The 25,287-nt window shown below is 40.9% G+C and overlaps 1 protein-coding gene across 4 annotated transcripts in view; it reads left to right on the forward strand.

Annotated features, from left to right (window-relative positions):
- Window positions 1-25,287, forward strand: part of LOC102565708 (dermatan-sulfate epimerase) — a 342,822-nt gene that overhangs the window by 312,242 nt on the left and 5,293 nt on the right. For 3 of the 4 annotated variants that reach the window (XM_019479558.2, XM_006258912.4, XM_006258913.4), the window contains 3 exons: window positions 14,501-14,754; window positions 19,666-19,905; window positions 23,373-23,580. In XM_019479558.2, the coding sequence (XP_019335103.2) occupies window positions 14,501-14,754; window positions 19,666-19,905; window positions 23,373-23,580 (702 nt within the window). Of the gene's footprint in view, window positions 1-14,500; window positions 14,755-19,665; window positions 19,906-23,372; window positions 23,581-25,287 lie in introns of those variants that run through there. The other variant, XM_019479560.2, reaches the window with a different exon arrangement.

The following is a 25,287-nucleotide window of genomic DNA, read 5'->3' on the forward strand; positions in this document are numbered from 1 at the left end:
AGATTTTAGTCAGATTTTATATTTTGGACAAAAAAAAATAAAAAGCTTGCCTTACAGATAGAAACACCAATGTCCTGCAAAATGACAAATTCTGCATCCTTGTTACACTGAGAGATTTTGCAGGCAGTGTGCTAGAGTTTAATATTATTTGCACGGTCCATGGACCATTTTAATATAAATATTTTGCCAGCATATAACAAGGAGAATGTGAAATAAATCCTCCTTCATGGGCTTGTTATATTAAAAAATATAGTTTCCAAAAAACTATACTTTCCCAAAAAATAGAAGTGAATGAAGCAGTGATTTACAGGGGACTTTGGCATAACAGCCTTGATTCTTCCTCATTAACTACAAGCCTTCTGTTATTTTTTGCTTTTTAAAACTTGTGGAGCTCACAATATCACATCTAGCAGTGTATTTCTACTGTTCAGTGCACCATACCTTTAAAGTTTTATGTTGGTCTCTGAAAGCTGGAACATCTGTTGGAGTAATGAGAATCTGCCATCATCTACCTTCAAATAATGATCAATAGGGATTTATAAGACTGTGTCATGGAAACTTCTGTAAGAGAGGCATGAAGGATACAGAGTTAATATGACTTATCCATGCCTTCATGAAAATAAAGAAAAATAAAGAGACAGAATATGAAAACTGTAACAAAACTATATATCATTTGAAAATTAAATTTGAGTGTATAACTATTCAATGTTACAGGGGTATAGGTTGTAGCCATGTTAATCTAAGGACATAGGCAGACAAGGTTCTTTGGGTGAATTTGATATCTTTTATGAGACCAGCTAAATAGTTGGAGAACAATTTTTAAGCAAGCTTTTGGGTTCAAAGACCCTTTGTCAGGCTAAGGGAATTTCAACAGTTGGTGTGTGCTCTTCCTGGATGGAATGAAAAGGAAAAAAGCCAGAGGCTGGGCTGGTATGCATACAAGACAGGCAGTCAGTGAAAATGTAGATTGAGGAGTCAATGGGTGAGAGACAGGCTGGGTGTGGGGGAGAGGAGGGGGATGAATAGTGGAGAAGTACCTGGGAAGTCAGCTGTCAGGCAGGTTATAATGTGTCATAAATCCAATGTCTATATTTAGTCCATGATTTTTAGTATCTAGGAGGTTGTTGAAGTGGAGTTCATAGGCTCATCTCTGGGAAGTGTTTTGTAAGTTTCCTTTGAGGATCGGGACTGAGAGACTGGGAGAGAGAGTGGTTTTCTTGTGAGAAATGTGCCCCCACAGGTAATTGGGTATTCCTGTCTTTGATAGATTTCCGGTGTGCATTCATTCTGGTGCGCAGTTGTTGTTTGGTCTCACCTACGTATTTTCCATCAGGGCATTTGGTGCATTGGATGAGATATATTACATTTCTGGAGGTGCAGCTGTAAGATCCAGGAATGCTGATGGCTCTGTTGTGGGGTACAGTGATTATGGGGGTGGTGGAGATGTGTTGGCAGGTTTTGCATTTCATGCCATTGACTCCTCAGTCTACATTTTCACCGACTGCCTGGATTATATGCATACCAGCACAGCCTCTGGCTTTTTTACTTTTTGTTCCATCCAGGAAGAGCACACATCAACTGCTGAAACTTCCTTAGCCTGACAAACGGTTTTTGAACCCGAAAGCTTGCTTAAAAATTGTTTTCCAACTATTTAGTTAGTCTAATAAAAGATATCAGATACACCCAAGGAACCTTGTCTAACTATTCAATAGCTATTGTTACCAGTAGCTAACATAAGTGCCAATGATTCTTTATATCTTTTTTTTAAATACAATTAAGCCTTGATTTTGTGGCTCTGCCATAAGTACAGTGAGCTCATTTTGTGGAATGTCTGGTATAAACATTTGCTACACAGTATTAGAAAGTCTGTTGAAATAGTAAAATAATATAAAATAATTGCTGTTTCTGTTTAGCACCACCTTTTGTTATAGCACACTAGACTACCAAAATGAGCTTTTCAACAGACCCATAGGTTTGGAAAGGACCTCAAGTCACCTCTTCTAGCTCTGTGCAAGATCCACACTGCACTATTCCTAAACTGTCCCAGCTATTACAAAAGCAGAAGGTGCATGATTAAATAGAACAGTCAATCCCAAAGAATCATTTTTCTAATAAAAGACAATTCTGAAATCTGACTACATGGATATATAGGCCATCTCCAGACAAGCACGGCCGTGCAGTATGTGATGTCGCAAACACATCTGTGGTGCCACATACCACACTTCTAGATGTTCTCTGCACTCAAGGGCACGCTGCCTGTGCATGCTCTGCTCCACTTTTTTCCACAGGGTTTTTTCACCCCTGGATATCCAGGGGTCAAAAAAAAACTGGACAGCGCACATACAGGCAGCGTGCACCACTCAAAAGTGGAGCCAGGCAGCCCAGAGCTGTGAAGCAGCTGCCAGCCATGGTTCCAAACAGCATAATCACTGCCCAGCGCGCATGGCACAGATATTCCCTGGGGAACCAAACGTCCATGCTCATCTGGACGTGGCCATATAAAGGCAGTGGCATGAAAGAGGTTTTAGAGACAATGGTCTGAAGAGGACAGACCTATGGGGAAAAACAAGAGAATAAGGCAGAAGCTGGCGGTACCAAAAAAGGAATGGGTAGAGTTGGTCCCCAGAACATTATGACCAAACTTTCTCACATTCTTATAACAGGCTCTTAGACCTTAGAAAACTGTTTTTTTCTGGGTTTTGTTTGTTTGTTTGCTATTTTAGCCCATTACATGTACTCAGCATTGCTTTTTTTGCCTCCTTTCTTGTTTCAAACTGGGTTGAAATGAACAAAGCTGTTAGAACTTCCTTCCTTTTGTTGTGAAGCAACATCTGCCAATAGGACATCTGGGTATGGCTTGTGACTGCTGCAACAGAACCAGGAAAAGATGTGTGAGCACAGCTTTTTCTCCCTTACTCCCATAGAAATAGTCACATTCAACTTTTGAAATTTTTTTTTTCAGAACCATTCCCTGCAATCTGCCAAGCACTAGGGGTGTGTAGGTAATTGATCAATTGGTGTAACAATCAACACCCCCCTCCCCCCCCCCCAAAAAAAACCCCAAAAAACAGGAGAAAATATTTATTGGTTTGGACCAAACAAAAGTTAAAGCTTTTCTGTATTTGTCACTGGAGAAAATGAAATATTTCATTTCTTTTCATACCAAACTAGATGTGCCATTTGACTGGATATAAAATATTTTGTTGCCAGGAACTTGTAAGATTAAGAGCTGGATTACCATAATGCAGCCAGAAATAACTGTGTCGTTTTATTCAAAATTCCAGTGTACAGGGCACTTGCTCAGCAGGTAATAGACCCCTGTTCAGTTATCTCCTTTGCCTATCAGATTTGAACTTATATCTTCCACCTCCTAGAAGAACACTCTATCCACCAGACACTGGGGGTACCTATACCCATGCATTGAGGCTGCTCCAATGCACTGTAATTAATTAATTGAGTCTGCTGGAGCGTGGTAATTACCATGCTCTAGCAGGCTTCAGTGTCACACATATCAGCATCCCTGCGCTAAAAAATGGTGGTGGGGATGCTTTAACTATAGCTCATTCAATGAGCTTTAGTTAAAGCGCACCTGCTGCCATTTTTCAGCATGAGGACGCTGATAAATGTGACATTTTGGGCGCTTTAATTAGGGTGGCTCTCAGATAATTAAAAGCACCCCCTGCCTCCTAGAGCATATGTACAACTGCCCTGGGGTATTGCAGGAAGGCTGGGTCTCAGTTTGTCTGTTGATACTGTTCCACTTTGCATGAAATAATTATATATTTGCTGTCCATTGGCAAAGAGGATACAGCCCAACTGAAAGTCCTAACCATGAGGTTAGTCATCAGATCAAGAAATGATGTGTGTAACCAAAACAGGGGCCCTAAATTGAAGCGGCAGGTTTTAAAAAACACCACTTCAATTTAGGACTACTTAAACCCCCATGTCGTGCACACACCCCGCTGACTTACCTGTCTCTCCAGCAGTGGGGAGGGGAGGGGGAGCTTCTGGCAGGCAGAGTGGTGCCGGGGTTGCAGGGGAGCTGGTGCTTCCCTCCACAGCAGCGGCAGCCCCCCTGCCAGGTGGCACCCGCCCACAGGCACCTGACTTGGGCGGTCCCAGAGGGCACTGCAGTTGTGGAGGGAAGCACCGGGCCCCCACGCAGCTCAGGCTGGCAGGCAGGCTTTGGGAGGGGTGGAAAAAAGATCAGGCTCACCACATTTCCTGGGTGGAGCCTGCTTTTGCAGGCTGCTGCCAGGCTGCCTACAGGGCTTCCTGCAGAGCTGTGGAGCTACACAGAGCCCAGCGCTTTGCTCCATGGCTGTGGAGGCAGCAAACTAAAACTCCTCAAAGGAGTTTTAGTTTGCTGTGCCCCAAGTCATTTCAGGTGCATTACAGCACTGAATTTCCTACAGAGGCTGGAATGAATGCACAATACGCTGCTGAGGCATGCAGACACCAACACCATTAAAGCAGTGCAAAAACATTTAGCCCACTTTAAAATGTCGTGCACACACGCCTCTTGTTTCATCTACACACAGCCATATTTTCTTGGTCTCCCCATGGTTGTTAAAGATCTCAAGGAACTTTTTACAAAAGGAAAAGTGTTAGCCACAGCCTGCAACCATAATTTTAATTGGCCTTATCTATCTTAGCCCCTTTTATCTTCATTTCCTGTGCAAAACTTCTCCTCCCTGTCCTTCTTTGGCCTAATAGAATCCCAATAAATCAAATTGGATGGCACAGGGTGTTAAATACAAACCAAATACTATTTTACCTCCTGCCAAAATAGCATTTAAAAAACAATACTGCTTGGATAAGAGGATCAGTGTTCCCTGTTTCCTAAAATTTAGGAATTCAGATTCACCCTTGTTAGGCTCAAGGCATGCCTTAGAAAATGCCAGCTCTTAGTTTTCATTTGATTTGATTACAGAGATATAATGAAGTAATTCTTCTGTTGCAAAGACCTCAGAAAGACCACAACAGGTCAGGATGTTTTTGGCTAGGGACAGACATTACACATAAACCAGTTTAAGTGATCAGAAACTGGTTTAAACCTGTAACAGAACAGACGTTCAATGCACATATATCAGAAATGGCTGAAACTGGTTTGAGATAAATCTGGTTGAACATAGCATGAGATTTAGCTGATTTGGCTAAAACCAGTTTATGCAATGTCTGTCCCAACCCCTTTCTGGTTTAAGTTAAACCAGACTCCCCCAGCATCCCAGCATGCTCTCTGGACTGGGTGGGGCTCTCTGCTCCACAGTAGAGCTGGCTCCTCCCCTCTGATCCCTGGCTGGAGCTCAGCAGAGACTGCAGGAGTCTGCCTGGCTTCCTCTTGCTCCCCCACTCCCCTCTGCATTACACAGATGCCTCTCAACATTAGCTAGCACAGGGGTTGTCAAACGGGGGTATGCGTACCCCTGGGGGAACTAGGGAAGGTCCTACGGTATATGCACAGGTGGGGATGGAGCGCCGCCACCCAGCACACCATGACGCCACCTCCTAGGAGCAGGGCTGGGGTGGGGCACGAGGGCAGTGGCACCCTTTTGTGGGCTGTACAGGTGCCGCCCAGCTGGTTAGACATGGGCGGGGTAGGGAGGAGTTTGCACACGAAGGTGGCTGCTGCTGCCATCCACCACCCCATGCTGCCATTGCTCTGTATCCAATAGCGTGCCACCCTCCTCCCACCCACTTCCCCCCGCTCCACATCTGGCTGCTGGGAGTATACTTATAAAAAAAAGGTTGAAAACCCTAAGCTAGCAGACCACATGCTGGCTATGGCTCTGCTGTGGCAGACAGGACAAAGGCAGAATCAACAGGTAGCTGGTAAATGTCCCTCTATTGTTTTCTTAATGGGCAGATAAACACTGAGTAGGGATGATAAACACTGTGTTATCAATTCCCTGCTGGGCAGGTTAGAAGAGGGGGAACCTCTCCCTAATCAGAGCGTTCTGCCAGGGCCTGACCACCCCTCCTCAGTTCAGCACTGTGGAAGGGAAGGGAGGACTGCTTTAGTACCCCCCAGCTTCTAGCCTAAGCTACTGCAGGCATGTGCGTGCCTGCATTTCTGGGATGTCTGTGCAGTTACAAACTGACTCAGCCTATCCAGGTTAGACTATGCTGCAAAGATTGAATCAATTCAGGCTCAAGCTTTTTGAATGTCTGTCCCTAGCTTTTGACACTATGGATTCCTATTTAAAATCTCTGGATCACATCATTTTCTGTAGATATGGCACACAAGGAAGAGATACATATAACCTCACATCCAGCCACCCTTGACTTCTCCACCTGAGTGACTAGGTAACCATTTACAGCTGGATCAGCAGGGGTGGTGGTAGGAAGTGGGGGATTAACCTTTTAACACAAATCCAGGAAAGATTTTTAAGTCATTTCTATGGAATCATAGCAAAATTCTTTGACTGCTCTTTTACCCTAATTTAGTTACGCTGATCATGTAGTATACCCTTAAAGGACAGTGAAGATGATGAAGCATTAAGATGAGAACTTCAACAAGAGCAATCCTGGCAAAAAATATTGCTCCTAAATTTGGTCAATAAATGAAATGCCTCTGATAATTCCCTCCTATTTACATGGATTCTAATGTAGTTTGAATACTTATCTTGCATTATCATAATTTTTCAAAGTTTAGTATAATGGTAATAATTCTTTCATGTATTACTTTTGTTGTTATTTCCGGGTGGTGGGGTGGAGGGAAGGGATGCAAATCCATTCTCCTTTTTTTGGAAATAATAAAATGGGAGTGTGGTGCAGTGACAATAGGTTCTAAGAGGTGCCTACTTACTTTTGAAATTTCTACACTAAGTCACCTTCCAAGCAAAAACTGTAAACTGCTATATGCAGTCAAATATTTAGTTTATTGCTAAGATTAGATTCATCTTGCTTGCTGTTACTTTTTATTCTTGGCAACATTCAAAAACTGCTGTTTTCCAGTGCACCTCTCAGGGATATTTTAAATATATAAATGCTTCTAACATTTCTTCTTTAACAGTTTAGTGTAAAAGGGTGGATCGCCAGCCCTGGAAACTACAGTCTGTTTCTCCATGGAATAGCTGTAATGCAGGCCAGCAGTTACAATTTTTCCTACACATCACCACAAGTGTGTTCATCAAGTCTGACCTGTGGGAATCCGCTCAGGATAAAAACATAGCTCAGTTTCCAGAACTATTGAGCAGGTGACCTTTGATCTCTGTTCTGTGACTTACAGCAAAGTGTCCAGTTGTTGTGATAGGGATATTTGACCATTAAGAATTGGTTTCATTTGTATAGATCACTACTACACATCTGACGGAACAGAGCTTTTATATAATATGTACTAAACTGTTGGTTTTCCACTGACTTTAGAAGTGTTAGAATTTCAACCCTGTAGTAGGAGGTTGGTGGGTGTTTGTGGCCAAAAAATAGGAAGAGTAATTATTATGATTTGTAAAAGAAAAAGTCCTGACATTCAATATTTCTTAAATTACTAAGAGCTCTTGGAAATGATCTGAAAAGCCAAAGATTTACATTTGTAATAACATTCAAAAAGTAGTTTAAAGCTAGCAAAAAGTATCACAGTTCCATATACTAGATGTATATGGAACCAAATTTGTGAAACTTTACAGATAAGAACTGGGGCAATTCCTTTAAGATGAGTGAGCACCTTGGCTCCAGTCCAGCAAGGCATTTACACATGTGCTTAACTTGACTTAAGCATGTACTTACCATGTTTACTCAAATACAAGATGAGGCTCTCCCTCCAATCAGCATGAGGAAAAAAAACCCCTAGTCTTACTCCGCATAAAGGAATCTTCATTAAGTAAAATGTTTTATCAGTTTTATGGGTACCCATAGTAGTTTTCCTATGTGCAAATTACCATAGGTATGTTTATTTCAAGATCAGTGTATTCACATTTATCCCTCACTTCCATGTGCTCAGGGACAGCAGGGTCTGACAGTAAGGGAGGAAAAGTTGGGGAAGGCAGAGAGCAAGGAGGCCACTTAACTCCCCCTGACCCAATTTACTTTCCATGCTGTTGCAGTGGGAGGGGGACAAATTCAAGATAAACCCCCAATAATTAGTTTCTATACCTGGAAAACTATAACAAATTTATAAATTCTCCATATATAGAATCTAATTATTGGGAGGTCCTCTTATATTTGAGTAAATATGGTAAATGTTTTGGATCAAAGATAACACACTCTATCTTGACCTTACATTTTATTTATGAATTCTCATGTCTGCATGACCCCTTTGCAGACACCTGGCCTAGTTTATTAGCAAGTTAGCTACAGTGGTATTTAATGAAAAGATCCCAAATCACAAATCTGTCACATAATTAATGGCTTTCTTAAGAGCATCATCTTTTGATGCCTGCAAATGCCACCTGGCTTCTGATAATAGGATCAACATAAGTCCCAATTGCACCTTTGTTATTGATTATTTTTCCCTGCAGCTCTGTATATGTAGTATATGGTGGCATTTTCCTTCATGCTGGTACGGTGCTGAAACATTTCAGAGCTTGTGATATAATTTCCAAGGTGAATATGCATTGCACTTCTTGACAAACCAGGTCCATGGAATAGCAGTAAAACAAGGGATTAAAATAGCCATTCTCAACCAGGGTGATGTGAAGTTGCTTTTAATGTGCTATGGCACTCGCCCCCTGTGGCTACTGGCTCCTCCACCTGCTGGATACCTTGTCTCCACCCTCCCTCCCCGTACACCTAGCTGCTCTTCTGAGAGTTCCTGCTTCTGCCCATGCTCCCCATATGCTCCTGCACTGACTGCCCTTGTGCACTGAACTGTGTTCTCTGCTGAGGATGAATGGGGTCATGAAGCCTCTTTTTTCACCCTGGCTAAATCCCCAGCTGTTAGTATGCTCTGAGGGGCTTTGGGACCAGGTGGTTCTGTTCACCAAAGTGCAGTTCCCCAAAGGAGCAGCCACAGTGGTGGGGACTGTGCTTACCCCCTCAGGTACAGGAGCAGGGAGGGTACAGACAGTGGTAAGAACAGGGCATGGCAGGGTGCACTTCTACTGCCCTCAGCTGGCTGCAGCTTCTGTGTCTCCATCAGCCAGTCATACCTTTCCACCTGTTGTATTGGCAGTTTCTTCCTTTGGGTGTCTAGTAACCCACCCTCAAGCTGCCCCACATGCCAGCACCTGCTGGCACAAAACACTGTGCACCCTCCCCCCTATGCTCTCAGAAGTGCTCTGCCACCTCAATCCTTTTAAGGTTGCCACAGGGTGCAAGAAGGTAAGCACTGTAAGAAACAAACTAGCTTTTGAAATGGGGTGCCCCTAAATTCAGAAAAGTTATGAAGGGAACTCCTTGAATCTAAAAAGGTTAAAAACCACTGGGTTAAAGAGTATGGAGATAACAAGGGGTGCATCTTCAAGAGACATTTACTGTAGAGTTGTCTAATTAGCTCCACAGTAAAGTCTCAGCATCTACACATGTGGCCTTATTAAGCTGCAGTAAACTAATAAATGCTGGCATAGCTTAGTACTTGTAAACACAAGTACTATCTGGTGTTTTTTAGCATGCTGCAACACACATCTAGACACTGGCAAGTCTGGCTGGGGCATGAGGATGATTCAGTATGGAGACTGCCTGCCAGCTAGCCCCATGCTTGTAGCACCCTCATGCCCTCGAAGCAGTGGGGGTGGGGGCAAAGCTTCAGCTGGGCAGAAGCATGTAGAGCAGCACAGAGCCTGTGCCCAGGGGGGTGGCAGGAGCACAGAGCTCGGCTGGGTAGGGTGTAGATGTGAGATAAGCTGAGAGGGTGTGGGGACCCCCACACACTCCTTCCTGGCATGCAGCACCTGAAAGGGGGGGGGGGCGCTCAGGGTGCTAGTGCCCAGCACTGGTGCCTGGCAGGGCACGGCTCTGTCCTGCACTGTACAAGGGGGGAGGAGTGCAGCCTGCATGTCCCATCTCTATTGTATGGGCTCTGTGCCATGCACCTGCAGCTCCTGCACTCGCATCAGGGGGAACCCTGCACTGGAGCCAGCTGCCTTCCCTGCCCTCTGCCACACAGGTCCCCGGATTCCACTAGGAGCGGAGGGAGCCCCACCCTCTGCTTCCCTGTGGAGTCCAACATGGGGCTTCCCTCAGTCTGAAATTGGGAGCTGCAGGCAGGCAAGGTGGAGCCCCCACAATAGAGGTGGCTGGGCAGACTGAACTCCCCCGCCCCATGCACAGCACTGGTCAGAGCCACACCCCACCAGGCGTCAGCTCCTGCACTGGGCACGAGCACCCTGAAACCCTTCCCCTCCACCTGCTGCTGCTGCCAGCAGCAGGGGCTGCATGCCATGTGGGGGGAGTGCGGGGAGGTTCCCACATCCTCCCTCACACCCCACAAACCTCACACACCCACACCTACCCCCACAACCCTCACCAACATATACATAACCCAACATACTTTATGCCCCCCCCACACACAGCCACACCCCCTCAAACTTCCCACACACACATGGCCCCACACCCCACCATACACACACATGCCCCACCATACACACACACACACACCCTGCCATACATACACATCCTACCACACACACACAATATACAAGAGTAAGACTTTATTTTTGAGTTATTATGCAATCACCTGTATATAGACTATACAAACACAACTCATGACAAAAATATTTTTTGTAATAAAATTAAAATATGTTATAGTAGGTGTTTGACTTTTAGTGTATGATTTGTCCTTTTTTTTGGTTCTAAGATGGCAACCCTCCTCCCCCCAAAAGGAGTATGGGGCTGGGGGGCAGCAAGGGGATGGACTTTCAGTGGAAAAGGTTAGGGGCTAGGGGGTGGGACTTCTGGTCCCAGTATGGTGACTAGGGGGCGGGGATACTGTCAAGGGGCAGGGTGACCCATGCGGACCTCAGCAGTTCACCAAAACTCATTAAGTGGCCCTCCAGCCAAAATAATTGCTTGCCCCTGTACTTATTGCATGTGTAGATGCACCCAAGGAGCATTTTGCTAGGGTTTAAAGTATAAACTACTTATGCCCTCTAGAGTTATGTGAAATGGGCGTCATCACCCTTGATAGGGTACCTCTTTTCTCCTGTTTTTAGGCTTGACTACTTTCAGAGTGGTGCTGACTTCTTAAAAATCTGTCTATATAACCAGCCCCTGCCCACAAAAAGTTAGACACAAAAGCACTTCTTAGCGAGCTAATCATGAGTCCTGCTCTCCAGACAAATCGTGATGAATGTTTCTCACCTGCTCTGGTTGTGCATACCTCCTACATTGTTGGGAATACATTTCTCTCTTGAAGCATTTCTTTGGCTGTTGGATGTTTCATTGGAGTTGGGAGGCTGCAGCTGCAATTTACAAAATTGAACACCTGGCTGACAGATGTTTGACATTTCAATTTTGCTTTATATGATTCACACATTTTTGAGGCTTCATGGGCATCTAGACAGGTTTGAAATCCCCTATGCTGTTTTTCCATTGTATTGCAAATATAGACATAGTGTGTTAGGTTCCTAGTGGGTGTAAATTAGCTATTATTAATTAAGTTATTGGTGGCATCCTGATATACACCATCTAAACATCCTGCTTTAAATATAAATTCAATTCTAAGCATAAACATTGGCTCAAATGGAATATTAAGTAAATCTGTGAGTGTTCACATTTGAACTTCTTTAAATCCTTATCTTTGGTTTGATACATTATGTTGGAGACAAGCCATTGATCCATTATTTTGTTGGGCAAGTTACTCCTTTGTATGCAGAATGATTTAGTTTAAGCAAGGAAAAGTACTATTCTGGTTCTAAATTTTGTGTTACATAGGTACCTACATGTGGTAGTGTTGCCTAATTTGTGTCAAAAGTCAGTCAGTTAAATGCACTGATAATTGAGCAAATCTTACCTTTCCTGTATAGGTTAATTCCCGTATTTATTTTAAAATGTCTTCTAGTAATCTACCTCCATGCAGATTTTAATATTTGAATTACATTTTACATTGAATCAAAAAAATAAAATTACCAAAGTAGAACTTACATACAATGAAAGCTAAAATTTACTGACTTTTTGATGAAAGATCCCCATATTGTTTAAAAGGACTCTGTTAGCCCAGTTGTAATGTGTTTGTGATAATCCTGCCACATAGTGAAATTGTTCTTTGATTTAAGTCTAAAATTATCTCATTGTACTTTACTGTGGTATACAGTTTGTACCCTGCCATATTTTAGAATGAGACACTTATTAAAGTGGCATCCATCTGCCATTTTAATTCTACCTGAGTATTGAATGTGTAGAGGTTTAGTGAGAACCACAAGAAACATGTTTTAAAAAGGAAGGCTTACAAAATTTTTATCCAAGGGTACATTTGTTGGTTGAGGGTTCTCAACTTGGATGACAACGCTTGCATTCTGCGTAGTTGTGCCCAATGGTAAGTCAGGGAAGAATATATCTGTTTAACCATACCTTTAACTATAAATAAATTGATCTATTAATTAATTAGAGTCTAGTGGTAAATTTTACGAACATTGGGGGTAAAATAGCAAAAATGGCATGAGTTATAGAGCTGAGTTATGTTTTACAAATAATGGATTAACCAGAGTTTCCAAGTTTTGTGCCTCTAAGGAGACAGTATAAAAACACCCTGGGTGTGTACAGACTTGTTCAGCAAATTTAGTTAACTTCTCAGTTAATTTATCTGGAAATGTTTGCTGTTGTCAAATGGAAATAATGAGCTTCTAGGGAACATAAAGGCTTTAAGGGCTGCAGCGCTTCCACACTAAATGCCTGAACTTCCCCCATAAGAATCTTTTTTGAATCTGGCATTAAGTCCTCATAGGTATGTTTAGAGTTTGATTTGGGAGAAAATGACATAGAAGTGTTGAGTGAGAGACACTATAGAGAACAGAATTTGAATACACAGATCTAGAAAAGGCTGAAAGTACAACTGATCAGCTTTTCTTCAATGCCCTAAAGATTAGCAGCTCCATCAAATGTATATTGATCTATCTTTATTGGTTTTGTTCCTTGACAACAGCTCTGTCCCCAAACAATAGTAAGAACAAAAGTATATATGAAAAATGGTTGCAAAAAAATGCAAAAAGAAAAAATCCAGTCCAAAGAAGAAAGTCTTCAAATATTTGTTTACTTCAGAATTTGTTTGAGAAAAGCCTTATTTATTAAAAAATAATATACTTGGAAATGAACTGCTAGGGTAGGACTGTAATATCACTAAGCAGAAGATAGAACTGAAGCCTAAAGGAAGTGGGTATGTTACATTAGATACTGAATGCTCAGTGAAGGGGAGAGAGGTGACCCAATGACCACTTGAGCAGTTTAAAGTTACCAAACCAAACAATCTGTATGCCCTTAGGTAAATGTCAGGCCATGCTTTGTTTTGACTGAATTCTTCAGTCATTGACATAGTGAAATGTATTGACATTAAAAAACAAAAGTTACATCAAAAAAGTCCTTTTTCCCCCTTAGTAATTGCAGTTTGATATGGCTTGCAGTTTGATATAAAACCTTGTTGTGTGCCTCTGAGTCAGCAGAGTCAGCAACGCAACATTTCTAAATTGTTCATTGGCACGTTTTGAATATATATACATACTAAACAGCGTAGATTCTTTTTAATCATGTTCCATCAAGCTTCTAGTATCTCTGTTTACTATTTATAAAAATCTAAGGTGAATTTGTGGCTGTATTGAATGGTAAATTTTTCAGTGACTGCAGTGAGACCTTCATTTCATCCTTGCTGTTTTATTTTTTATAAATCAAAACTATGCTGCAAAGTGAATTAACAGAGTTAAAGGAAAAAGAAAACTATGCAGGCAGTGGGTTATCATTTATCATACCAAATATCAATACCTTCCATGTATTCCTTAAAACTCTCTTCACTGGAAAACTAGTATCTGAAATGCACGTGCTTACTGATGCATCTAAAATGCACACAATAATAAAAATGTTCTGTGAATTTTTCCTAGTTTCGATTTATAACTTTGTTAGATTTAGCACTGTAATTTCCCTTGGCAAAGTAGACATTGTCTATGGATGTCTAAATAGGAGCATTTTCAATCGTTTTAAAGCTGTTGATTTGCTTTTGTATCATTTGATCAAATTCTTCTAACTCCCATTCATGGCTAATTGATGGCATATGTGAAATATGAAGCTCACATTGCTGCTTCCTATTTATGCTTCTTCTGAAGATATATTCTGTACTGCAGTACAGAATATACAGGACTTTCATGTAATTATTCAAGCAGTTTTTAAAAGCTTAAAATATTGTAAATAGCAAGGTAAATAATTAAGGCAGATAAATACCTTTATTTGAGACAAGTGGTGTGTTTTTAAGGGTGACTGATGTCCATTTTTAGAAGGAACTGAAATGGTTACCAAAAGTTTATTTTATGTATTAAATTCCTTGTACTAGGCACCTAATCTTGGAAATATTGAGTCACATGTGACATAAAGCATGGTAAAACATCAGTGAAGCTCAACTGACCTCTTTCTTCTTTAACAGGTTAGTGAAGGATGCGCCATGGGATGAAGTTCCTCTTGCTCATTCTTTAGTTGGTTTTGCCACTGCTTATGACTTCTTGTACAATTACCTGAGCAAGAATCAACAGGAGAGATTTCTTGAGGTCATTGCCAATGCCTCAGGATATATGTATGAAACATCATATAGGCGTGGATGGGGTTTCCAATACCTACATAACCATCAGCCTACAAACTGTGTGGCACTGCTGGCAGGAAGCCTGGTTCTGATGAATCAAGGTATGTGCTAAACAATAGAATCATTTTTGTAAAGTGTGCCAGTTCAGTCAGCTAGAAGTTATGAATAAAGTTTCAGGATTTGATCCAAGAATTTGATCTATATTTTATGTGTTAGCACTCAACACCCAAGCAGCCAGGTGCCAAGGTGCTTGCACCAGCAAAAGCCCAGCTACTTAAACTTTTGTTACTGATTATAAGGCATAGAGTTTATTGAACAAAATAATTTTGATGATGATTTCACAATGAAAGATTGTAAATTTGCTATATTATGCTTGCTCTGGAAATGCCTGACCTCTGGTGTGATAATTAAACACTGTGCTGGCAAGTTAAAGAGATGCAGATTCAAATCCCTCCCTGAGCAAAGGGGCCTTGGATCTTGGTCTTTTGTTTCTGGGGTGAAGACCCTAATCACTGAGCCTAAAACAAGGCCAGCTCACATGGCACTGAGTGCAGGGAACTGAGACTGGGGCAGCGGGCCCAATCCAGCATGCACAGGGTTACGGCTAGGGCACAGGGTCCCAATCTGCATGCATGGTGCTGGGACCAGGGCTGCGGTTAGGTCTAGGGTAGTGACAACCAGTCCAGTGCAGGGCCATGGCCTTGGCCATAGCTGAGATATGGTGGGCAGGACTGGTACCTGATCCAGCAAGTGCTGGATTAGGCTCCCAGACTGGATCCAGCCCTTGATCCACAGAGCCCCACTCATTTGGCCCTTGGGGCCAAAAGCTTAGTCACCACTGATCTAAAACTTGGGAGGGTCATCCTCTGCTTTCAGAATATAACACACCTTTGGATGTGTGTGTGTGTCCAGAATGGGCACATCCATAGCCATGTGGAATGCCCCAGGAATCAGTCCTGGGGCTAGTTTTGTTCAGTATCTTCATTAATGAACTGGAAGATGGCATACAGTAGACCCTCAGCAAGTTTGCAGATTATACCAAACTGGGAGTAGTAGATATACTGGAGGGTAGGGCTAGGATTCAAAGAGACTTTGACAAATGGGAGGATTGGACCAAAAGAAATCTCATGAGATTCAATAAGGAGAAGTGCAAAGTCCTGCACTTAGGACAGAACAATCCCATACACCGGTACAGGCTTGGGACCAACTGGTTAAGCAGAAGCTCTGCAGAAAAAAGAGTTGGTTATTACAGTGAACAATAAGCTGAATATGAGCCAACAGTGTGCCCTTATTGTAAAGAAGGCTAATGGCATTAGTAGGAGCCTTGCCAGCAGATCAAGGGAAAGGATTGTTCCCCTCTATTTGGCACTGGTGAAGCCAAATCTGGAGTACTGTGTCCAGTTTTGGGTATCCCACTACAGAAAGGATGTGGACAAATGTGGAAAGAGTCCAGCAGAGGGCAGTGAAAATGGTTCAGGGGCTGGGGCACATGACTAATGAAGAGAGGCTGAGGGTACTGGGCTTATTTAGTCTGCAAAAGAGAAGACTGAGGAGGGATTTAATAGTAGCTTTCAACTACCCGAATGGGGGTTCCAAAGCAGATGGAGCTAGACCGTTCTCGGTGGTGCCAGATGACAGAACAAAAACAATGGTCTCAAGTTTCAGCAAGGGAAGTTTAGGTTAGATATAAGAAAAAAACTTTCTCACTAGGAGGCAGGACTGGATTAATGCATAGGCAAACTAGGCAAATGCCATTGTCTAGGGCCCTAAGTGAAGAAGGGGCCCAGTTGTGCTTATTTTACATATTATAATTATTAAGTGAAAAAAAGTAAGGGCCCATGAGTTTGTTTGCCTAGGCCCCACTAAAGGGTTAATCCAGCCCTGTTAGGAGAGTAGTAAAACACTGGAACAGGTTGCCCAAAGAAGTTGTGGAATCTCCATCCCTGGAGGTTTTTAAGACCCAGCTAGGTAAAACGGGCTGGGATGATCTAGTTGGAGATGGTCCTCCCTGCTTGGAGCAGGGATTGGACTAGACGGCCTCCTGAGGTCCCTTCCAACCTTAATTTTCTATGATTCAATGATTTGCCTAGCCAATGCATAGTTTACTGCGTGTACTGAATCTACACTTGCACACTTACATGTTCATGCTGCAGGGGAAATGGAATTACTATCCATATGCAAGTGCCAAAAAATGGCACCTACATGGCTAGTAAGCTGCCATTTACACGCACAAAGGGAAGTAGAATTTCACCTTAAGTAGATTTAGGTGCCTAAGTGCCATTCCATTCAAGTCCTGAGAATCCATTAATTCATGTGCTTTTGTAGCCCACTGTCATCTTATCCTTAAGACTGAGTCAGTAAAAAAGCAGCAAGGAGAAGGAGGATAAATCCACCTTTTACATTAAATACTTTTCAGGGACTTAACCAGGATGGAATAGAATTACACTTAGGTTCCTAAGTCAATGTAAGGGCCTAGCAGGTGGAATGAAATCTGGCATTCAGGGAGTTAATGTATCTTTCAACCTTTTTTCATTTGCGGACCCCTAAAAAATTCCAAATGGAAATGCATACCCCTTTGGAAATTTCAAATGGAAGTGCATACCCTTTGAATTTTAAGTGTGGGTACTCACATACTTTGGTTGATCATACTCATCTTTTGCAGACCCCCTAGACATAGTCTGCAGACCCCCGGAGTTCTACGGACCACAGTTTAAAAATCACTGCCTTAAGTGATTTATGATCTTAATGGCAGAGTTGAGAATTGACCCTGATTCCGGCTGAACTGCAATCTTTGGAGTTACAATAATAACTTAACCTTTTTCAGAAATATTTGGATAGGTTCTAAACTGCTATGTAATGTGGCATAATGGAAAACTCATAATTAATTCCTTTCTCCATTTAGCTAGAGATGGTATGAGGACTCCTACCTGTACTTCATCATACATTAATGTGTAACAGATTAAAGATTGATGATGTGGCATGGTTGGTAAACTAAATGAAAAAAACATCTACTACCGTATACTTCAAGGCAATAAATACACTGTACTGAATTATGTCACAAAGGATAGTTCACTTTGGTGTAATATGCACAATTAAAAGTAAGGATAAAAGTTGAAAATGCTCAAGACACGCTAACCACCAAATATTTTTATTGTGGCCATTAAGTCATAATTCATAATAAAAGTGGGAGCATTTTATGTCTTAGACTGCCACAGGGAAGTTCACTCAGCAGAAGTTGCCAGTATACCTCTTCTGGGTATCAGTGTGCTAGCTGATTTCATCAGCTGAGCTGAGCTGGAGGATGCTCTGTTGAATGAAAGTCTAGAGCCTGCTTCCACAAGAAAATCTATTACTGCCACTCTTAATCTTCCCATATTTGTGCCTGGATATACATTTTGGCTGAAAGATGGCTGATCATCTTTCCTTTATAAGAAAACTGTACATATTGGAGATTATTTCAAGAGTTAGTTAATTTAGATCAAGATATAATGGGTGCATCTACACGTGACATTAATGCAACGCAATAAATTCTAGACCAATTCAAGCCAGATTCAGCTGCTCCCAGGAGTGGTGTCTACATCTGTGCCTGGGACAGCAGCAATTTGACCTGGGATGGAGCAGCCCCAAGCTAGCAGGGGGGGTCAGTCCCAGGCTCTGGTGGTGGCCTCAGATGGCAGAGGGGCTGGCTGGGGCACAAGGGTGCAGAACCTGAGGAGCCGTGTAGCTAGCTAGCCATGTGGCTACCTGGTAGGCACCTCCCACACTTTAGCACCCTTGTATCCCACCCAGCCCATGTTACTGTCTACACATGCATTTCAGTGCAGTTACTTACTGCACCGTAAGGTAGTGTATCTATATGTGCACTTTAAGATAGTGTGTCTACACTGGGTGCATCTACACATGCACTTTACTTTGGAGTTGACTAATTAGCTCTGCAGTAAAGCATCATTGTCTATACGCATGTTGGTATTAGGGTGCAGTAAATTAATTAATTCTGCCATAGGATAGTTATCCTATGACGGAGTAATTACATGCACTGAAATGCCCATGTAGACAGTGATGGGCTGACTGGGGTCTGAGGTTGCTAAATTGCAGGGGCTGCCTGCCACCTAGCCCTGCACTATAGCACCCTTGTGCTCAAGCCAGCCTCTCCACTCCCTGATGCTGGCACCTGGAACCCAGAATTGATCCCCAGGTCCCCTGTCAGCCTGCAGCTGCTCCACCCTGGCTCAAACTGCTCCGTTTCCTGGGGCATGTGCAAACACTGTGGCTGGGAGCAGCTCACTTAGATGCAAACTGTTCCAGAGTTTATCACATAGCCTTAATGGCACATGTAGATACACCCAGTATGCATGAATTTAATCCAGTTGGATTGATTTGGAATAAGGAACTCTTTATGTTGGAATAAACATGCGCCACCTGGGCAATTATTAGGATGGCTATTTCAGAATAACTCTCCTTATTGGCAAGCCTCTATACCATCCAGTATTCTGAAAGCTTTTGTAGTGTGGAGAATTGTTGGCTACATAATAACATTTACTGTTACTTTAAAAAATTTAACTTTAAAGTTTTTCTTTGTTATTCATATCAATAAGGCATCCATCAATGTATTTTTACATTACTGAAGCCCTCTAGTGGAGACAGTAAATTTGTTTTTACAGTGCTTTAATTTTAAAGGCAATAAAATTGTTCTGTTATGGAAAGAGATGCTTTTTACTGTGAATATTCAGAATGCTGTTGAGCAGAATAGGGAATATTCTCTTCAAGTACAATGAGTACTTGTTCGATTGTCTTCCCAAGATTAAATTTGAGTGATTATGTTCATGTGTGGTAACACTTCATGTGTGCTCAGTTTTATTCTCACCCTATAATTGCAAGGACACAGCAGATATAGGCCACATATTATGTGTAAGGACACCACACTTGGAGTGCCCATAGTTTAAAGAAACATATTTCAGGCTTATAGCATGCTATAAAGTTTTGACAGCACTGTGTGCATCTTTATTTTCCAGGCTATTTGCAGGAAGCATACTTATGGACTAAGCAGGTGCTTGCAATCATGGAGAAGTCTATAGTCCTGCTGCAAGAAGTTACAGATGGATCTCTCTACGAAGGAGTGGCTTATGGCAGCTATACCACCAGATCTCTCTTTCAATACATATTTCTTGTCCAAAGGCACTTTGGCATCAACCACTTTAACCATCCCTGGCTAAAACAGCACTTTGCATTTATGTATAGAACTGTCCTGCCAGGTAAGTAGTTTGGATTGATGAAGAGACATCTCCTAATTTCCAAAGCAATGACAATTTCTTTATTATAAAATGTTACTTTAAGTAGATGTGTGTGTGATTCAAACAATGAAGGATTTTGCTTTTTTTTTTTACTTTGCTACATCGTACTTTAAAATTACACTATTGTTGTTGACCTTTAGAGTTTGTCAAAAGATTGGGCAAAGATTTGAGCAAAAACAACGACATTATAGAATTGTTTTTACATTTCAGGATTTGAAAGGCTTCAACTTTCTGTTCTTGTGAAAGTGTTCTTATATATTCTTTCTTATATATTCTTAAATTTCATAATTATTATCAGAATATTTAACATTCTTTTTACTTACTGAAACTCATCATATTGGAAAGAAAGGTTTTAGAAATGAAAAAAGTGATAACATTTGCATAAAAATTGATAATATCTTCACAAAAACTGGGAAATATCAAGAACAGTCAACAATTTTTTTTTTTTTTGCAGAGAGTTCAGCAAGCAAAGCATTTTTAATTAAACTGTGTTGCTTATTTGTACCATAACAGGTACAGCAATGCCCAAAGGGCCACGCTTTTAGACCAAATGAGTGTCAAATATTAGACAGAAAAATATGCATTTTTGTATTTTGGGATGGGTTTTAGGATGTTCTGTGTTTCAGGATGGGTTGCCATAATATAAACTGCTACCTGAGGTTCTAAGTAGAAGGAAAACTACCCCTAGTGGCCCTACTTTCTGAAGAGGGCAAAATATGTTCTTTAGACATGCAAAACACATTTATCTGTGGAAAAACATTGAAATGGAAAATTATAGCAACTAGTGAATGAAACAATAACTTTCTTCTGTGGTTCTGGAAAAAAAATCACATGTCATTTGACTCCTGTGCTGTATCAAATTCCTTTTTCTGTTCCAAGAGCAGATTATCCAGTATAAATACTATGACCATTGAATGTTGTTGCATATTCAGTTTCTTGTTGCCAGAAAAAAGCCAACAACATAATGGATTTTATTAACAGGAGTGTCACTTGCAAATCAAGGGAAGTGATCCTTCTACTCTGTTCTGCTCTGGAGAGGCCTCACCCAGAGTTCTGTGTCCCAGTTTTGGGCCCCACACATCAAGAAATGTGGATGTATAAGAATTAGTCTGGCAGAGAGTAAAAAAAAAAGATTAGGTTCCTGGGAAGCAACTTATGAAAAAAGGCTGAAAAAGAATTCTGAAGAAGAATCTGAAGTACTAGAAGGATGATTATGAAGAGGATAGACTACTCTCTGTTCATGCCCATTCATTAATGTGCAGTAGTTAATGCACATTTAGTTTAGTACATCCTTACAGTACTAAACTAAATGTGCAGTAACCACAGTTACTGTGCAGTAGTGACAGCACACTGTTTTTCTGTGACTGTTACTGCACAGTAGCCTAATGACACTGCGCAGTAGCTTATTAGCACAGTTTTTGACCAGCACACTACTGCACAGTGTTATTAGGCTACCGTGCAGTAGGTGTCTCATAGAGACATGCCTCTCTGTGACCATCAGCGAAAGGCCTAGGAGCCATGGCCTCAAACTGCAGCAGAGGAAACAGGCTGATGATCAGAAAGAATTATCTCATGATAAGGGTGGCTAAGCATTTGAACAGGCTACTTAGAGAAATTGTGGCATTTCCATTCCTGGAAATTTCCAAGAGCAGGTTAGATATATGCTTGACTAGGATAGTTTAGTCAGAGATGTTTTGAGCATAGGGCTGGACTAGATGACCTCTTGAAGCCTCTTTCAGGTCTACTTTCCAATGATTGTATGATTTCATAGATAGAATAATATTGGGAGGCTTCATAGAAAGAGTTTAAAGAGATTTGAATGATCCTGTTTGGAACAGTGTGTAGTAGCAAGACATTCCAAGCATGACGTGCAGACTCGAAAAAAAGCAAGGAGGTGAGAAGGATACAAGGACAGTGGTAAGGTGGGTGCTTTAAGGAGAGCAAAAAAAGATTATACTTGATCTCAGCGTTCAAGAGACTGAGTGCAAAGCCATAAGAAACAGAGTATTGCACTGAGGAGTGGGAAGCCTGAATTTAATGTGGAAAACTAATAGAAGCTAACAGAGAGATTCAAAAAGAAAATGACTGTTTTGTGTTAGCAGGTGTTTTAGTTGGACAGAGTGGGAAGAAGATAGGAATCTACTAACAGGGGAGGCCATTACAGTAATGATGACAGGAGGGGATTATCTTTTCACCCACATGGCTAGAAAGGAAGGATCGCATTTTTAGAAGTTGTGAAAGAAGAGTCATGACACAAAAACAACAGAAATGTGGAGCAACTGAAAGATAATAAGTTGAAATTTCATTCCTGAAATCATGTTTTGCCAAGCAGCTGGTGGTAAATTCAGAGAATTAAACTTAAAAGGGAATGTAAATCCTAACTGAGAGACTGGTTCCTGATGAAGTAGGCAAATGTTTTTATTCATGTTTGATTTTTTTCAAAATTATGTGTATTTTCTTGAGTGAGCAAAATTAGGCTGGAAGAAGCACTGTTGAAAACTTTCTAGGACTTCCTTCTCTGATCAGGCTGGACATGCCTTAACAGTTTTTTCTCACTGCATTTCAGTACCTCTCACTACAGTTCACTTCTCTGAAGTCCCAGTTGGAATTAGAAGCTGCAAACATGAAAAATAATTGTGAAAAATGATAGCCAAATTTTGTCAAGCATCAGAAAAGATTTTGTCTCAGGCTTGCAAGTTTTGGATGAAGATTTCTTGGTTATTACTGTGCCCAAATCTGTTTACACCTCCCTAGAATCCAAATGAGACTAACGTTTTCCAATGCTACATGAAACATTTAAAAAATGTTGCTTAGATGGATTTCATGAGCCAGATCTCAGCAGGTATAAATGGGAATAATTCTATTAAGTCAGTGGAGTTATGCCAGTCTATAGCAGCTAAAACTATCTAGAAGGCAAAAATAACTTTTGACACTCCAGTGCCAACACATATTAGAATAATGAGTTACACTGAGTCCACATGGTATCTCACTTATCTGCTTTAGAAAAATACTTAAACAACAAAGAACACTTGCTATCCTCATTACACCAAGGCAGAACTGGTTTTGTGAGGAGCCTCTGTGATTTACTGTTGCTTTAAATGTTTTAGATTGATTTAAGAAAAATTTAAAGCTGCAAACTGAATTCTGTTGTTGCAAGATTTAAGTAAGAGAAGGAAGGAGGATGGAACTTTTTCTCTTGATGCATTTATCAGGGGTGTATAGTTTGAGAAGAACAGGTGAGTATTCAAGTTTGTTACAGCAGTGAGAAAAGGCCACATTTATCCTGATTATGGGACATTTAAGTGTGTGTCTATAAATACTTTAAAAGGGCAAGCCTGTTGTATTTGGCTTCATCATCCTCACTCTACAAAACATGTCTTTGTACATTTATTTGCTTTTTCTTATATTCTTTTCAACTTTTTTCCAAGGATTTCAGAGAACTGTAGCCATTGCAGACTCCAACTATAACTGGTTCTATGGGCCAGAAAGCCAGTTGGTATTTCTTGACAAATTCATCATGCGCAACGGCAGCGGGAATTGGTTGGCTGATCAGATTAGAAAGAATCGGGTGGTGGAAGGCCCAGGGACTCCATCCAAAGGACAGCGGTGGTGCACTCTTCACACTGAATTTCTTTGGTATGAAACAGAATGAATGAGCTTAAAAGAAACATGACAGCTGCTTGGCATTAGTGATTACATGTTACCTTCAGATTTTTAATGGACTGCAGAAATGGAGATTATACTAGCCCTGTGCAGCCCAAACTGTCTCCAGACAGAACAGAGGTTGGGACTGAGGAGAAATTCTGCATGTCATAAATATATGTTCATATATATAAATATATACAATGCACAGGTCTTATATAGCCCATTTTCACTTGTTTTCCAGCTGTTGTCTGTTCTGGACAACCAGTTTCAAAGGGAATGAAAGTCTTATATCTAATTTCCTACATATGTCCTAAAAAAATCATTTCATTAGTACTATGGTTAGTTTTGTGCTTTGGTGGTTAATTAGAAGAACATTTGAAGTCTGATTTTTTTTCTTTTACATGTAGTAAAATTAGATGCTCAAAGAAGTATGCATTCTTTTAAAAGTGCCATGTACATTACTATCTAAGGAGAGGTTTCAAATAAGAGGGGAAAAGCTGATAAAGGACTTAAGGCAGTTTTTTTATATAATGTACACTGTGTTCTAATTTGTGAGACTAGACCACCCTGCCACAGGCAAGGAATGAAAATACTTGAGGCTTTTAAACACTCATTGCTAATTCCCACTAATCAGTTGACATATACATAGAAGGGTTAATTTAGCATAATATTTTCACTACAAGCAACATGTACGTTTAGTGGATGTGATTTTATAATTATGATATATGAGTTAAAAATTCATGAATAGTTGCCCAAATATCCCTTGGTATGGTGCTGGTTACCTGTTTAATAGAATGTATTTTCTCTACTGTTCCCATACCCTCCCTTTCTCATCTTATGAGAAAGACAGTCTTACTGACATCAAGAAGTGAGATGTTTGTAGTGGATTCAAGGCGTGGAAATAAGCCCTAAACATACTAAGACTCCCCTTTGTGGAACCACCTTCTTCTTATTCTGTATGATGCTGTTTTGGTCAGAAGAGGCACTTGCTTTGGAGTCTTTAGTAAAGAAAGTAAACTGGTTATATAGGGCCATTGGCTATGGAACAGTGTTATGCATTTGGTCATCTGGAGTTTTTAGCCTCAGAACATGTTGCAAAGCTTGTGTTTATGTAAAGTAGCAATTCTCAGGTGGACTTCCATGAGATCCTTTTAAGAGTGCCATAGGGTGCTGTGCAATACTAGCAGTGTTGGAAATGCAAACACGTACATATGATTCACAAGATAAATTCAGAGATATCAAATAGTATCAATAACATTTGGACCCCCTTGTTTTCTGTCTGAGTTCTTTGCAACAAAATTGTTCTATTAAACAAAACACAAAAAAATCCAAGTGATAGCTTTTTTTTTTAAATGGAGTACCACTAAATTCAGAAAAGTGTGGAGAGATGCTTTAAGTCTCACAAAATTATGAAACACTGATGTAGGGTCTGAAAGAATTTTTTGCAAAGTAGAGAGAGGAATTTTGATGGAGAAAAATCATTTCATTTACTGCTGTGGAGATAGAAGTCTTGTTGGGGCTTTACATTGTGTTTATTTATTGTGTTCCCTTAAATAATGTCAGAGACACTTCATAGGTACCTTTTTTAAAGAGCAGTGCAAATATTTTAAATTTACAGAAACAAAATGTGAACAAGCAATAATGTAATATATTATTTTTTTTAGGCATGAAGAGTCCTTTTAAAGCTAACTATATTCA

The sequence above is a fragment of the Alligator mississippiensis genome, chromosome 1 (assembly GCF_030867095.1).
Source record: "Alligator mississippiensis isolate rAllMis1 chromosome 1, rAllMis1, whole genome shotgun sequence".
Taxonomy (NCBI): Eukaryota; Metazoa; Chordata; order Crocodylia; family Alligatoridae; genus Alligator; species Alligator mississippiensis.